General features: G+C 46.8%; 1 protein-coding gene and 1 long non-coding RNA gene across 5 annotated transcripts in view; one reads left to right on the plus strand and one right to left on the minus strand.

Moving 5' to 3' along the window:
• Window positions 1-15,254, plus strand: part of LOC144278089 (uncharacterized) — a 66,413-nt gene that overhangs the window by 46,791 nt on the left and 4,368 nt on the right. Inside the window, exons 2-3 of the long non-coding RNA XR_013348518.1 lie at window positions 8,681-8,819; window positions 14,883-15,173. This is a non-coding gene — a long non-coding RNA (uncharacterized LOC144278089). The remainder of the gene's footprint in view (window positions 1-8,680; window positions 8,820-14,882; window positions 15,174-15,254) is intronic.
• Window positions 1-15,254, minus strand: part of NFASC (neurofascin) — a 100,397-nt gene that overhangs the window by 43,913 nt on the left and 41,230 nt on the right. For 2 of the 4 annotated variants that reach the window (XM_077839256.1, XM_077839257.1), the window contains exons 19-21: window positions 13,093-13,208; window positions 11,383-11,587; window positions 498-620 (exon numbers count right to left, since the gene is read on the minus strand). In XM_077839256.1, coding sequence (XP_077695382.1) covers window positions 498-620; window positions 11,383-11,587; window positions 13,093-13,208 — 444 coding nt within the window. The remainder of the gene's footprint in view (window positions 1-497; window positions 621-11,382; window positions 11,588-13,092; window positions 13,209-15,254) is intronic. The other 2 variants (XM_077839258.1, XM_077839259.1) reach the window with 1 other exon arrangement.

Consider the following 15,254-nt stretch of genomic DNA (forward strand, 5'->3'; position numbering starts at 1 on the left):
TACTGTTTGGGGATACTGTGGGGGCAGTTTCACTCTTTCTGCAATAATCTTCCGGCAGGGACGGGGGTGTGCGTGTGTGTGTGTGTGTGAGAGAGAGAGAGAGAGAATCTGCTGTACTGATCTCACTGTATTTAGACTTTGCTTGCAATTTATTATTGCAGTCTGGGGCTAAGCCTTATTTTTCCTCCTATGGCCAAGTCCTGGGAGATGCTGAGCATCTGCAACTCCTCCTGGCTTACACTGAAATATTGCAGGCACTCAGCACTGCAGCAGGACTTGCCCCCTTCAGAAATAGCAGATGTTTTACCTTGTCATGGAAGTCTCTAATTCTTTAAAGCGCTACTCTTGTGCCGTCATATTTTGGAAAATACCTTTTAGCACCTGGGAGAAGGAACTCTTTCGGGGTTTGGCACTGAATAACCTACTCACCCAAGAGAATACTTGATGAGTTAAAAATAATTGATCAGTTGAGAAAAACAAACAGGTGTGGAACGTACAGGCTTGGTATCTAAGGTTGTATCCAGTGAGAATTCCATTGGGGTGCTCAGGGTGGTCCCATTCCAAAGTGATGGTTTCCAGGTTAGGCTGTCGGATTCTGATATACCTGGGGGCACTGGGTACTTGGGAGGAGGATGGGGCCAGGAGGGAAAAGGAAAGAAAAGACAACATACCTTACAACATGGTACACGTTGCAGGGTGGCTTACATAATAAAGATGCACCCACAAAGATCAGATGCTAATGGAACAAAAACTGCATTAAAAACCATACAGCAGCACTGGGGGTTTCATAAGCACGCTGAGACTCAGAACAATTCTGCACATGAATCCAACACTAGATTCAACAGAATTTGAATTATTCGCTATTCATTAACTGAGATGCGTGTACTGCAATCTGATAATTCTCTGCTCATGGGACCCATACCAGTGCAGTGTGCATATCATACCGATGGTCAGAAGGGACTGTCATGATAGTTAGTCTGACCTCCTGCACATTGCAGACCACAGAACCTCACCTACCTACCTACCTCCTCCTGTAATAAATCCATAACCTCTCGCCAAGTGACTGAAGTCCTCAAATCATGGTATAAAGACTTCAAGTTACAGTGACTCCCCCATTTACACTAGTTTAAACCTGCAAGGGGCTTGGGCCCTATGCTGTGAAAACCCCCAGGCTCTCTGGCAATCTGACATGGGGAAAATTGCTTTTTGACCCCAAATATGGTGATCAGTTAGACCCTGAGAATGTGGACAGGACCCACAAGCTAGGCACCTGCCCAAGAATTCTCTGTAGTAACTCATAGACCTCCCCATGCAATGTCCCACCTCTGGGTGTTGGAGATATTTGCTCTGTGGGGGCTAGACCTACCACCACCACCACAGTTTGCAACAGGCAATCGCCTTTGGCTCACATGGTAGACACTTGTGTTTTGGAGATGAAGAACTAGTGTTCTTGGCCCCATTTCATAACTGTATGTGTAGTTTATCTACTGAGATACCTTTTGTGGGTATCATTACACCAACCCTCTGCACCTGCACCCCGACGTCTGTTTCCTGTTACACAGAGAGGCTGGTCCAGGTCTCTTCCCCTGCCAAAGAAAAACTACAACTGCTGTTCTGTTTATAACAATGCCCAGTAAGGTATCCTGCCACTGCTACCTGTGTAATCTACTGCAGAGCAGGGAGGGCCTGGTTTACTAACATGGTCATACAATAAAACCACATATGGCCAGGCCCCTGGCTGGCGTTAATTCATCTTTTGACAGGAAGGCTACACATTGACGAGCCAATATGAGGTGCAGTTATTGAACAAGTTGCCCTGGGATACTTTGCAGTTTTCCCTAATCCTCCTCCAAGCCAGTCAAACCCCTTGTTAAGATATCAGTTTTGCTCCCAGCAATCTGAGGAAACCGTCCTCAGTTTACAGGGATTTCTAACACCTGCACTGCATGAGTATGCTTAGAGGTACAGGAAAGGTTTTTCCACCTTTAGCATATCTCCTGTGGAAGCAGGAGACTCTGCCATTCCTGCCTCTAGGGAGGCTCCCTAAAGGCGGGGGAGGGGAGCACCAGTGCCCAAACCCTGCCCTCTGCACTGCCCCTTCCCCTGAGGCCCCACACCGTGCTGTGCTGAGGCCCCACCCTCATGGCGCTCTGAGCCCCTGCCCTTGTGCTGCCCCTTCTCCCTGAGTCACCGTCCTAGCGCTGCCCTTCCCCTAAGGCCCCGCTCCCATGCTGCCTTTTCCCCCCAAGACCCTGCCCTCTGCTCACTCTCCTCCCGTGCTTCACTTTCCCTTACAGCCGGTAAAAAATGGGAGGGCTATCACTTCTAAAAGTGACGAGGACCTGGGCCCCCTTGTTCCAGTGCTCCTGCCTAGCTTTTGTAAGAGCTTGGAAGATCACCCAGCTCCCCAAGAGTGTCTTTTGGCTGGGATGTCACATATGCAGCAGTGTGCACCCCCCCCTCCCCTTTCCATTCTTGCTCACTTGGGCCCAAGCCACACAACCTGGATGGCTCTTGGAATGTACAGCTTGTTTGCGTGCAGCAGTAGGGACAAGATTTTGCCCTTAAATCCTAGCGCTTTGTGTAGAGAGGACTGGTTGGCAGGTCCCATTTGGCTCGTTGAAATACGTGGTTATGGTGATGTGGCTTGCTTTTCAAATGCAAAGACTGATTCAAGTTGTACTGCCAGTTGATGGGGTGGCTCCGTCCTGAGATGTGCATGTGACTTCCCAGTGATCAGAGTGGCACATGGTGCACCCAGAGGCACAATTGGTAACCTTTCAGTCACCCTTTGCTCAAAACCAGAGAGCAGCTCAGCAGGGCAACTGAATTGGTGTATAGATGCATTTGCTGGTGGTGTGTTTGTCTGACCGGTATTTGATATGTCCTATTGAAACTGGACAAACTGCATGGCAACTTCACTGCTCCTTAGCACAGAACAGTTTTAGGGTAAGGCCAGGGGCGCCCCATTGTGTGCTCGGCACAGCACACATACCGTAGGCCCTGTCCTGAAGAGCATATGGCCGAAACGTTCAGAGCTGGCAAAGCAATAACTTGTTAGGTAGTGTGGGCCAAATCCTGCTCTCAGCATTGTTCATAACTGCAGAACTTGATTCAGATTCTGTCATTAAGCTGGGATATTGAACAGGGTTTGTTTTTTAAATGGAAGCTTTGAAGCTAATACATATCAATTTACACCCATTAGAACAGTGAGGAGCTTCTTAAATAATTTCCTGACAAGCTGCACCTCCTGAGAGCGTTATCAGACCTGGTTTTGTGCTGAAGGGAGTTATAAAACCAGCACAGCTTGCTGGGATTTGTATGTGCACAAAACTAGGTCAAATGGTACAGAACCATAACACACAGCTAATGGACTACATCTAGAAAAGCTCTTCCTTTTTTGGGCAAACCCATTGTAGGAGTTTTGCATTATGAAGGACTTCAGGATTTGGCCCAATGGCTTTATTTCCCCCTTTAATTACAACTTTCAATGAACGATGATACTTTTACTCACAGTAAGGTTTTAAAAGGACCACAGCAGAAGAGTTACAGCCTCCATCATGGCTCTCCACTCCACATTGTTACTTATAATGCACAGGACCATAAACATAAACCTTAAAAGATTCATTGCCAGTTGCTAAAAGGTGCAGCGCTAACAAAAATCTACTGAGCTGTTTACAAATAGGATCTAGAGTAGTGGTTCTTATTGAAGCTGTTCCATTTTAATTAACCATTAATTGGGCCAAAGCAGCAAAAATGAGACACCCTCTGTAGTTCAGAGGTTGGGGTAGTTCCCTGGGATGTTGAAAACCTGGCTTCAATCCCTATGTCTGGTTGGGGAGGAGCAGATCTTTGAAGACGGAGTACCCTTAACCTTTGCTGTTGAAGCTGTTCCACTTTAGCTATGAATTGGGGCAAAGCAAGCACTACTAGTAAAGGGCCCTCTGTAGCTCAGAGGTTAGTGTTTGTTCCTGGGATGCTGAAGATCCTGGTTCAGTTCCTCCCTCTACCTGGGGAGGGACAGGCCTTTGGAGAGGGAGCGCCCTTAACCTTTCCTCTTGAAGCTGCTTCCACTTTAACAAACTATGAATTTCTCCAAAGCAAGCTCCTCTAAAGAGATGCCTTCTCTGGTGTAGAGGTTTGGGCATTCCCCTGGGATGCTGAGGGCCCTGGTTCAATCCCTGCCATGGGGAAGGGGTTTACAACATATATCGGCTGCCTCTGGGGTCTTTTACTTAAATATTTATTGGGGGGGGCACCTTAAAAAAGCAAGTCACTCTTTTGTCCCCAGCGGCTAGGCTACCCGCCCAGGCTGTGGGAGACCCCAGGCCCAACCCCTCCTCTGCAAGGGGTTGTGCCAAGGCTCTCCCACCTCCCAGGAGACCACCCGCCTCCCGCTTTCACCTCCCAGCCCCACCCCCCACCTGGCCCCCCAGCCACCACTCTTGTGAAGTGAGCGATCTCTGTTCAAACCCCCTTCTGTTTCCAGAAAGACAAGGGCCTTCGGCAAGCGAAAGGGGACCTAAACAGGAACCTCCCACTTCTCTCCTGGGAGGTGGGACAGCCTTCTCCAAATCCTTTTAAATAGTCAGAGGAAGGATTTGAACCAGAATCCTCCACCTCCTAAACAAGCAACTTAACCACTGGACTATAGAGTGACCCTAGACTGTTGCCCGGCCCAGTTATAGTTAACTAAAGTGGAGACAGCTTCAAGAGAAAAGATACATGCAGCTCAAATCCTAGCTCCTTCAGGACCAGGGACTTGAACCAGGCTCTCCCACACCATAGGTACAAGCCCTGGCCACCAGGCTATACAGGGCTGCTTGCAAATTACCTTTGCTTTGGACCATTTAAGAATTAATTAAAGTGGAAGCAACTTCAAGAGGAAAGGCCAAGGGCACTCCCTCTTCAAATCCCTGCCCCCCATTCAGCACAGGAAAGACTTGAACTAGGGTCTTCAGCAACTCAGGAAAGAGCCTTATCCCCCTGAGCTACAGCACGCTTCTTATCTTTAGAGCTTGCTTTGGCCCCATTCATAGTTAATTAAAGTGGAACCGTTTCAACAGGAAAGGTTAAAGGAGCCCGCACAGCAGAATACCTTATAGCCCAGCAGTTGGGACCACAACTTGAGAGGTAGGTGGGTGCTATACAAATTCCTTTTCATCAAACATCACTCTCCCCCAGCCTTGCTGACTACCCGAAACACTAGATGATAGAGTGATTCTCAGGCTGTCTGTGGCCCAATTAAGAGTTAATTAAAGTGGAACAGTTTCACCAACCCACATGAAAATATCCTTAGCTCAGGGCACTCACTTGAGAGACGGCAGATCCCTGTTCATCTCACTTTTTAGAGGAGAAGGAGGGGAGGGCTGTGTGGGGTGTGTGTGTGTTAAACTATCATCTACTACAGCCCACGTGAGGCCCCTAACCACTGGGGCTTAAAGGTTACGAGGGAAAGCTCATTCCCCGCTCAGGACACTCATCTGGGAGGCGGCAGATCCCTGTTCTCCATCCCCGCTGTGCATTGGGCACAGGGAGGAAACTGCCTCAGGTTCTCCTCTATCCTGGGTGCGCACCTCAACCTAACTGCTATAAGGGATGCAGTCTCCCCGCTTGTGTGGAGTTCGGCGGATGCTGAGTGTGCCTCCCAGCTCCAGTGCTGCAGGGACGACAGGCAGGGCGATGTCTGTTGGCCTCTGGTTTGAGAATTGGGCTGGGGCTCAGGCATGATAATAGGCAGCTGGTGCCCAGAGTATGGCAGCAGGGTATGTGCTCAGAGGCAGACACATATGCACGGAGGGAACTTTTACAGCAAAAACCTAGACACCAAGTGAATCGAGGTGCATCCAGGGTCAGGCGGCAGCCGAGCAGGGGTTTTGTGGATCACAGCGATGCCGAAACCTGGGACTTAGGCTCCACCCGCCCTTTGTGTGCCTATACTGTGTGTGTCCACTCTTGGCTGCCTTGAATGCTGGGTTGTGTGGCTGTGGCATGAACTGAGCTCACTCAGTTCACTCCCCTACTCAGCACTGCATGCCTGCTACCTCAGTGCTCTCTGTACCTCCAACTAAAATGCTGCTGGAGTTCAGGGGAAAGGAGAGGCTCAACTGACACAAAAACTAAACCCTGACAGTATTCTGGGTCTGCATCTAGCATACCAGTTCTCAAGCCAGTCTGGCTCTATATTTGCATTTTACAGCACTTTAAAATTAAGCACAGGTCATTTGCTAGCAGGAGAAGGGAGCTTCATCTCAGCAGTCCCTTGACTGTGACCCTAAATTTGCACCACCAATGATACCCAAGGCCTGGTACTAGCATTGTTTGCCTTTGAACAAATACTGCTGCAGGCTTTGTGCATCTCTGGCACCTGTTGACATTCCAGGTCTTGCTCACAGACCCAAAATAAAAGTCTAGTAATGCTGGGCTCATTGGGTTTTGGAGCTGTGTGTTGGTCAGCTCAGGGGAAGGCAAGTAAGATATTTTCTATGGGAATACTGCTCCCTCACCCCCCAACTTTGTGCAAAAGAAAAGTTATTTCTTCCCAACCACACCAGCTGGAGTAGATAAACCCCCACCTCTGAGCCAGACTGTTTCCCTGGGTTCACTGAGTATTGTTGAAGAGTTAACAACTAACCCCTGTGACGCTGCATCCCTTACTCACTCAAACTCTGTGATATGCCCTGGCATAAGCCTGGAGTGAAATCAGGTGTGTGTGTGGGTGGACCCACATCTTCCACTTGCACCCAACCAGTGACCCTTGAGAAGGTCTTTAATCTCCACCTCCTCATTCAGTAACTCATTAACGCCCCTGCAGGGGCAATAACTTTAAAAGGCCCAGCTGTTAAGGGGACACCCCTCACTACTAGGTCCCTGCTCTGAAACCAGCACAGGAAAAAGCTTGTGGCTCAAATCCTTTCTTCTCCTCCAGTGAAGGGGGGATTAAACCAGCATCTCAGGTAAGGTATCCTAGGCCATACCAGGCTTCTTGCAAATGAGTTCTGTTTTGCCCCATTTAATAGTTAGTGGAACAGCTTCCAGAGGAAAGAAGCTCCCTCTTCAAACCTGTTCTTAACAGGCAGGGAGAAGAGTTGAGGCAGGGTCTGTCTCTCTTTCCCCCCCACTCCTCCCGAACTCTCTCAAGATCAGCAGCCTAACCTCCAGTCTATAGAGCAATTCTGAGCCTTTTGCTGGCCCAACTGGTAATTAATTGAAGTTGAAAAGCTTCAAGATGCTGGCTTTTCTCCTCTATCTGGTGTGCAAAGCTGTAACCACTGGAGCTCAGAGCCAAGTCTGAGCTGGAGGTTACTCTGTCAGCACCAGTCACAGCAGATCAGGGAGTGTCTGAGGCACAGTGAACATCTGTCCTGCCCCAAAGGCCCTGAGTCTGCTACTGCCCATGCAAAACCCAGTGGCTATTTGTCAACACCACAGAAATACCATTCCACAGAAGAGGGAAACATGCATTTCATGGCTCTGCAGAACCCGTAACTCACAACTGGCAGTGTCTGCTCCGATGAGGTCTGGGCCTACAATGCCAAGGTGAAGGAATATAAGGCAAGGGTGAGCTGTCTGTTCTTGATGTTTGGAGTCGGGGAGCCCAGGACTGGCATAGCAGTGGACTGTGGGTCAGGCTGGAGAAGCGCTGGCAGTGGGGTGCTCAGGACTGGATGCGGGGGGCTGTGGGTCAGGACTATGGGCACAGCTGGGGTGTGTGTGTGGAGAGCTCAGGCCTAGAATTGCAGAGGGGGGTTATGAGTGAGAGCCATTGGCAGAGCTGGGTGTGTTGGAGGTTTGGTGAGCTCTTGCCTGCCCTTCTCTCAGCACTGTTAGTGAGCGCCAAATCTCCCTGCAGAAGACAATAAGTGAGTAACTCATGCCCTGACACACAAAAGGTTTGCAGGTGCCTCCTGGGTTTTCAGATCAGCTTCTCATTGCTCTAAACCCCCACGACATCCCATCCTTGGCTGATAAATAAGTTGGAGAGCCCTGGGCTTGACTCAAAGCCCACTCGAGGCAATGGGAAGACTTAGTGAGTCCAGAGCTTTGGATCAGCTCCATTTTGAAGAGGGTGGAGATTAGGAGGTGACCTCTGCCACATGGAAACCACTTCAGTTTCTCAGGAAATCATTTTCCAGCTGGTTTTTCAGACTGTCTCCTTCTCTCTCCTTAAATACCCATAGAGAGAGGTGTGGGATGCTGTATGGACTATAGATGACCATTTATAGCTTTTCCATTGATACTTTACATGGCATATCTTGTAAGATGCATTGCAATTGGGTAATATTGATATCAATAATATAATTTGCTAAGTATGATCTTGTTCATAGGAACATATCATCTTTGTATTGTGAGTTAATATGTGATATCTGTATCTCAAACTTGTGCTGTTTCTGGGTGACACCCCCAGACAGATTGTCCTTGATAGGCAATTAAGCAGGCTAGATAATGCTGATGCCAATCAGCTATACAATGAAGCCACTGAGAGAAGGCAGCCATTGATGAGTCAGCAGGATCTGTACTAAGGACATGCCTGTGGGCAGGGGACTCAAATGCTTTTCTGTGACCATGTGCTGTGAGCTTCTGTTTGGGACAGAGGATGTACAAGCCACATAGGAAAGGCTATAAAAAGGCAGCTGCATAGTCTCTATTTTCTTTTCAATCCTGCTTCTCACCTCTACAGTAACTTCTCGATAAACTGAAGCTTTGAACAAAGGACTGAGACACCCATCCAAACTTTGGATGTGTTCCAGGGGGACTTTACAAGCCAGCAAACTCACCAGTACTGCTAAAAACCTGATATATGGACTCTGAAGTCATATGTATGTATCTGATTGCTTTGACCATTTAACAACTCTGGTCTTCCCTTTCTTTTATAATAATCATTTAGCTTTAGATACTAAAGGAATGGCTGGCAGCATGGTATTTTGGGTAAGATCCAAACTAGCATTGATTTGGTAATGTGGCTAGCCTTTTAGGGATCAGAAGAACATTTTGTATAGCAAGTTTTAAATTCCCTTCTCACTTTAATGGACCTATTTGCTGGTGGGAGTAATTTCTTTTTTAGCCTCTTGATAACCAGTGTGGGGGATCAGGAGCACAGTTTGACTGGTTGGTGAATCTAACCAAAGTGTGAACCACCAGTCTTGGGGATAATCTGCCACAAGGGAGGATTTGGTGACCTAAGATGGCACCATCCAACACTTCCTTTGTAGTAATCACATTGTTCCTCTGGCTGCTGTGCTCCTAATAACTAACCCTCCAGCTGTTGCAGAGATGGGCATGGGTCTTGTGGGCTTTGACCTATTTTTCATCCTTTTTGGGGTGCTCTTGTACTTTGACTCAGTGCTGCTGGCCTTTGGAAATGTGAATACCTCAAAACCTTGGCCCCCTTCCTTGCTATTCCTGAGGGCAAAATATAGCACTAGGACAGGGGCCCAGACACCACAACCCCTCTGCAAACAGTCATGGCTCTCATGGTGGAGTGTGCCAGCCCTTTGGCCCGGTACAGCTTCCTATTATGAGAGGAACAGGGCTAGTCTCTGTTCAAATCCCACTCAGGTTTGTGTGACAAACTTGCTGGGTTTCAGTCCAGCTGTGCTGGTGTCCCCATCCTTACACTCACCACAATTGGTGCTAACTGATCCCCTTGTAGGCAACCTTGAAAGAGAAGCCAAGAATCAAATCACATGGAGACTAAACTATTATCTCCCTACTGGGGATGCTCCTTCCCAATCAGGGTTGAGACACATGGTGTTGGGGACCCTTGTATGGTGCAGCACATACCTTTGGGGTGGGTGGGGGGAGGGGAACTGAGCATTTCAGTCTCCAGGGAAGTCAGCCCAGCACTTCTCCTGCCAGGCACTCAAGTACTTCTAAAAGTTGTCTTGAATTTACAGATACAAATTAAGGGCTTGTCTACACATGGAAATTCATTCAGACTCAGGTAGGGTGTAAATTTAAGATTATCTATTCCTGATTAACTCCATGGATGGATGCTCTTATTCTGAACTAGTTTTAATCCACTCTGGAAACAGATTAATGAATTAGGAGTAAGATACAGTTACTCTGGGATAAGCGCATCCATGCATGGTGTTAATCCAGAACAGCTATTCTGGAATAACTCTCCATACAGATGAGTAACTATTAATGGAATGATGTCAGACTGGAGGGAGGTCTCCAGTGGGATTCCACAGGGATCTGTTCTGGGTTGGGTGTTTAACATTTATAAATGACCTGGATGTAGGAGTAGAGTACACTGATCAAACTTGCAGATGACACAAAGCTAAGGGGGGTTGTTAACACTTTGGAGGACAGAGCTAAAATTCAGAGGGATCTTGATTAAACTGGAGAACTGGGCTATAAGCAACAAAATGCAATTCAGTGAAGATAAATGTAAGATGCTACACTTAGGGAAGAAAAACCAAAAGCACAAATATAGAATAGGTGGTAACTGGCTTTTCAGCAGCACTGCTGACCAGGATTGGGGAATTGTGGTGGATCACAACCTCAGCATGAGTCAGCACTGTGCTGCTGTTGCAAAAAAAAAAAAAATAGTTTGGAGCATAGCATGCAAGTCATGGGAGGTGATACTACTGCTCTCTACTTAGCCCTGGTTAGGCCTCAGCTGGAGTACGGTGTCCAGTTTTGGTCACCAATGTATAAAAAGGATGTAGAGAAACTGGAAAGGATCTAGAAACTAGTGACAAAGATGATCAAAGGGCTAGAATGCAGCTGTATGAGCAAAGGTTTAAGGAACTGGGTCTCTTTAGTTTGAAAAAGGAGACTAAGGGGGGAAATGATAGCAGTCTTCAAAGGCTGCCACAAAAAAGATGGAGAAGTTGTTTTGCCACAGGAGGCGACAATGGCTTCAAATTACAGTGTAGTTGATGTAGATTAAATCTGAGGAGAACTTCTTAACTATGAAGAACAGCAGGACAATGGAACAGAGGCCTCAGGAGCTTGTGGAAGCTGCTTCACTGCCAGTTCCCAAAAGGAGGCTGGATAGCCCTCTGTCTCAGATGGTTTAGACCCAACAAATCCTGCATCTTGGCAGAGGGTTAGACCAGATGACTCTTATGGTCCCTTCTAACCCTATGATTCTATGGGTACCTCTGCCATTAGGAGCTACAGCAAGATGTACATACCTGTGCTCCAGGTAGAGAAATGCAGAGTGACAGCTTTGGCACCTTAGAGCTGCACCTGTCCTGCACAGGATAGGTGGCTCTGTTCATTTTTAAATTGGATCTGTGTCATTCTATGGAATTACCATACGGGGCAGGAGGAATCTTAAGGCTCTAGGTCTGTACTGTGGAGCAGAGTTTTCCCAGCATGTGCACAAAGCATACAACAGTGTAGGCCTGCAAAAATTCCAGAAGAACCTACCTCCTTCAGGTGTTGTGAACTCCTTAATTTCACTCCGAGGCCCATCTCCTCTCCCGTTGACTACAACCATCTCCAGTTTGTAGTTGCTGTAAGGAAACAGCCGGGACACTAGGCCCCGTGGTCGGTCTCCAACAAAACCCACAGACTGCCTTTTTTTGGAGACCCACAGGTTCTTCAGCAAACTACTTTCTCTCCAGAAATAGGCCTTCAAGAAATATGTAGGGCAAGTGAAGCTTTTCCCATTCAGGTACAATTGGTTTTAATTAATAAAGCATAACAATTCTTTGCCTCTCAGTGCTTTAGAACAATTAATTAAGCCTCATAACTGCCCAGGAAGTAGGTCAGTAATATTATCTCCATTTTACAGATGCAGAAGCTGAGGAATGGTCAGGCTAAGTGATTTGCCCAAGGTCACAGTGAGTCAGCTGCAGAGATCAGGATGGAACTGAACAGTTCTGGTTCCAAGTCCTCAGCTCTAGGCAGAGAGCATTACCCCTCCGGATGAATTAGTAAATTTTAACTATAAAGAAAGGAAGAGGCTTAATATGTCCAGGCACAATTAAAAGTCTGAACTTGAAAAAGATGCTGATTCGAATCCCTACAAATATAGATATTTTTTAGATAGAAAATAGATATACAATGGTGCACAAGAGAAAGTAATGAAAATGAAGGCAGAATTCAAAGAATTTTCTATGAATATTGAATTCTTGGATTTGAAAGGTATGAACACGTACAGAATATGCCACCAACCTGTATTGCTAAATTCTCAAAAGCTTTTTCTATCAGATTTTTGACTAAGTCCAGACTTTTTTGCTTGTGATCAGGCATTGCAACTGGCACATGAGATTATTAGCAGCACATATGTTTGATAAAGGACAGTTGTTACAATGACTATACAGTATATTTAGCTCTATACTTTCTTTAGTTTTCTGTTAGTATGGTTTGTTTTAAATCTTGACCAGAGCAAATCCAGATAGCATTTATTAAGACTGTCTACATTAGGGATGACACAAATAGTATATTGGTATCTGAGGATTCTTTCTCCTCCTCCCCCCTTCTCCCATGAAAACCATGCAAATTGCATAATGCTGAAAGGGTGTAACTGAACAGTTCTAGAGACAGGAGTTGTCTTATTTAGGTATAATACAAGCAGCAGCAATAACCTTACTTAGCAGTGGCCACCTTTAGGGGTGGGGAAAGTAGTACTGTTTATATGGCTCATGTATATATGGCCCTTCTGTAGGGCTCAGTGATGTGGGCACCGAACAGACTCTTTTCTGACTGTAAGAGCAAAGACTCCAATCAGTAGCACATATTAGGCTGTGCATGTTTGCATATGCAGGACTAAGTATCATTACAAGACCAAATCCTACTCTCACTCAAGTCTGAGTATTGCCATTGATGTTCAATGGCAGCAGAATCTGGCCCTAAATCAGCCCCTGCAAACAAGATCTCCATAGATCTTGTTTTCCAGTCATTAAACAAAAGCCAGTCTGTGTGTTTCTTTAGTCTTCAACACACAGGTGTTCTTCCAGAATGGCTAGGCATGATCACTAATGTGCCCACATAATGATAGCACCCAAGCTTATTAGGCCCAACTTACTGTTTTATGTCATCCCCACTGCATACTGGCCACATTTCCAGGTCACCCTTTGTGAGCAAGGTTAGCTGTATTAATAGTCAGTATCCAAACAATTTGGTTTTGCTCACTCTGTATTCCTTAAGTTGTCCCTGGATGGTATCCGGGTATACTCTGCTCCATTGGAGACTGACTGCTGTGCTGTTTATAACTTTTAGCCTAATATCAGTGGGGGCAGCCTTGGGATCTAAGCGTTCAGGAATAAAACAAAGTGTAGATTAGGCACACATTGGGTTGGTGGTTTTTAATTCCAACAGTAGTCTACACCCCCTTTCTTTCTGAAGTTTACCTCCTGCAATTCCTGCTAGGCAGGTTTTTGAGGCATTTTGTTTTTTATTCTAGAGTCATCTTGGGGTAAATATAATCAGACTTGCAAAAGCCCCTGCTGCCACCTTGTGGCATTCAGGAGCAGTTCTGCCTATGTTAGAATATTTGCAGGAAGACAAGATCTCATTTGTGCAGTTATCCCAACAAAAAGTCACAATCTTGTCACACTTCAAGGATTTCCACAACTGATGCAACAAAACAGCAGGAGCCGGTCAATTCTAGAGTTCTTGCTTAAACTACTTAGTTACTTAAGGGATGAATGTGTGTCCCACTGCCATGCAGTAAATATACCCAGATAATGAAATTGGAGAAGCAATATACAGATTTACCTCCCTAACACCTTTCATCTGAAGATCTCAAAGTATTTTCCTACACTAGCAGGGAGCTGTGAAGTATTACATATCCAAGGCACAGAGGTCAAAATCCACTTCAGGTGTGTACCCTTCTCTCCTCTCCTCCTCGTGTGCCCCACCCCCCACACAGTCAGTGGCAGAGTTGGGAATCCAGTCCAAGAATCTCTGTTTGGAGACCTTTGCTCTAACCATTAGTCAGTACAGCCAACTTTCTAAAGAGAATGGTTTAAAAATGTTTCCCATTATATGCTAGTATTCTTTTTGGCTGTGCCAGATAAAGGAATTACTTCCTTGTTTAACAAGATCTTGCTAATTTTAGGAATCTTAGATTTTGAAAAGGGCAATAGCTCATGTTCAACCATGGGCCAGATTCTCAGCTGGTGTGACTTGGCATTGCTTCACTGAAGCCAGTGAAGCTCTTCAGATTTACACACCAGCTGAGGAGCTGATCCAGTGTGTCCACAATCCAACAAGACTCTGCTGTTTGGAAGCAACAACACTGGGTCAGTGCAAGGCAGAGTATCCAGCTGTCATGCAACATGTTGACCATTTAACAATTCCCCCAGTAAATGCTGATGCAGCCACACTTCTCCACACAGATTGTTTGCATGTTTTTAAACTGGCTAGCCCTCTCCCCTCTTAGTTTTAAAGGATCCCAGCTGTCTTTGTGCCTTGAATGCAGCTACTGTGCTAGCATGGCTTGGAAGCATGCCTGTCTAAGTTGTGTGCTCTAGGATGGCTCGGAAGCTAACAGTGAGGTGCAAGGTGACTTACATGAGAGAGCAGGTGCAAATGAGTCTGAGTCCAGCTTACCCAAAGTTGGATCCCAACAGGCCAGCTCCTCCGCTGGCGTCAACTGGAACTCCAGTGAAGTCTCTAAAGCTATGCTGGTTCACACCAGCGGATGATCTGGCACAGTGTCCTTAAGTGATTGTCCTCTTCCAGATCTAGACTAATCTGGTACTCCTGAGACTTTCTGAATCTAGGGAATACTTGGGTTGCTCCTGGCGGTGCCTCTCCAGGAGGGAACAATGTGTTACAATCTGTCAGCCACTCATGGTGTTGCTGTGCGATCACTCCTGATCCATTTAACAGCAGCACTTCCCTCAGGCCTCTGCAATGGATCAGCTACTTTGAGAAGCAAGCATGCAATTGGTTGCCCCTCTCTGCTTCCATTACAGGTTAGGACTGACTGGGTCAGTCTGCCACAAACTTAGCGGTCTGCTGCAGCACTCGCTTTATGGACTTCCTCTGACCTGATGGGGAGGAACCCTGTGCCTGGGTGGGTGGAGTCAGGCCTGGCTCACCCCACCCACGGGATGTATAAAAGGTAGAGCCTCCAGCTCAGTTGGAGCTGAGCCTGGGAAGGAGACAGACTTATCTTGCTTGCTGCTAGGCCTCTGACTTCACTGCTGACCCTGAGGAGATGCTGGCTATCTACCCCAGAGAGACAGGACACCCAGGGAGCTGAGGTACCAAACAAAGGGGTAGTTGGAAGTAGCCCATAGAGACTAGATTGGTTTGGGGTTGGGTTTGCCTGAATCCAGGCCAGC

Source organism: Eretmochelys imbricata, chromosome 21 (assembly GCF_965152235.1).
Source record: "Eretmochelys imbricata isolate rEreImb1 chromosome 21, rEreImb1.hap1, whole genome shotgun sequence".
NCBI classification, from domain to species: domain Eukaryota; kingdom Metazoa; phylum Chordata; order Testudines; family Cheloniidae; genus Eretmochelys; species Eretmochelys imbricata.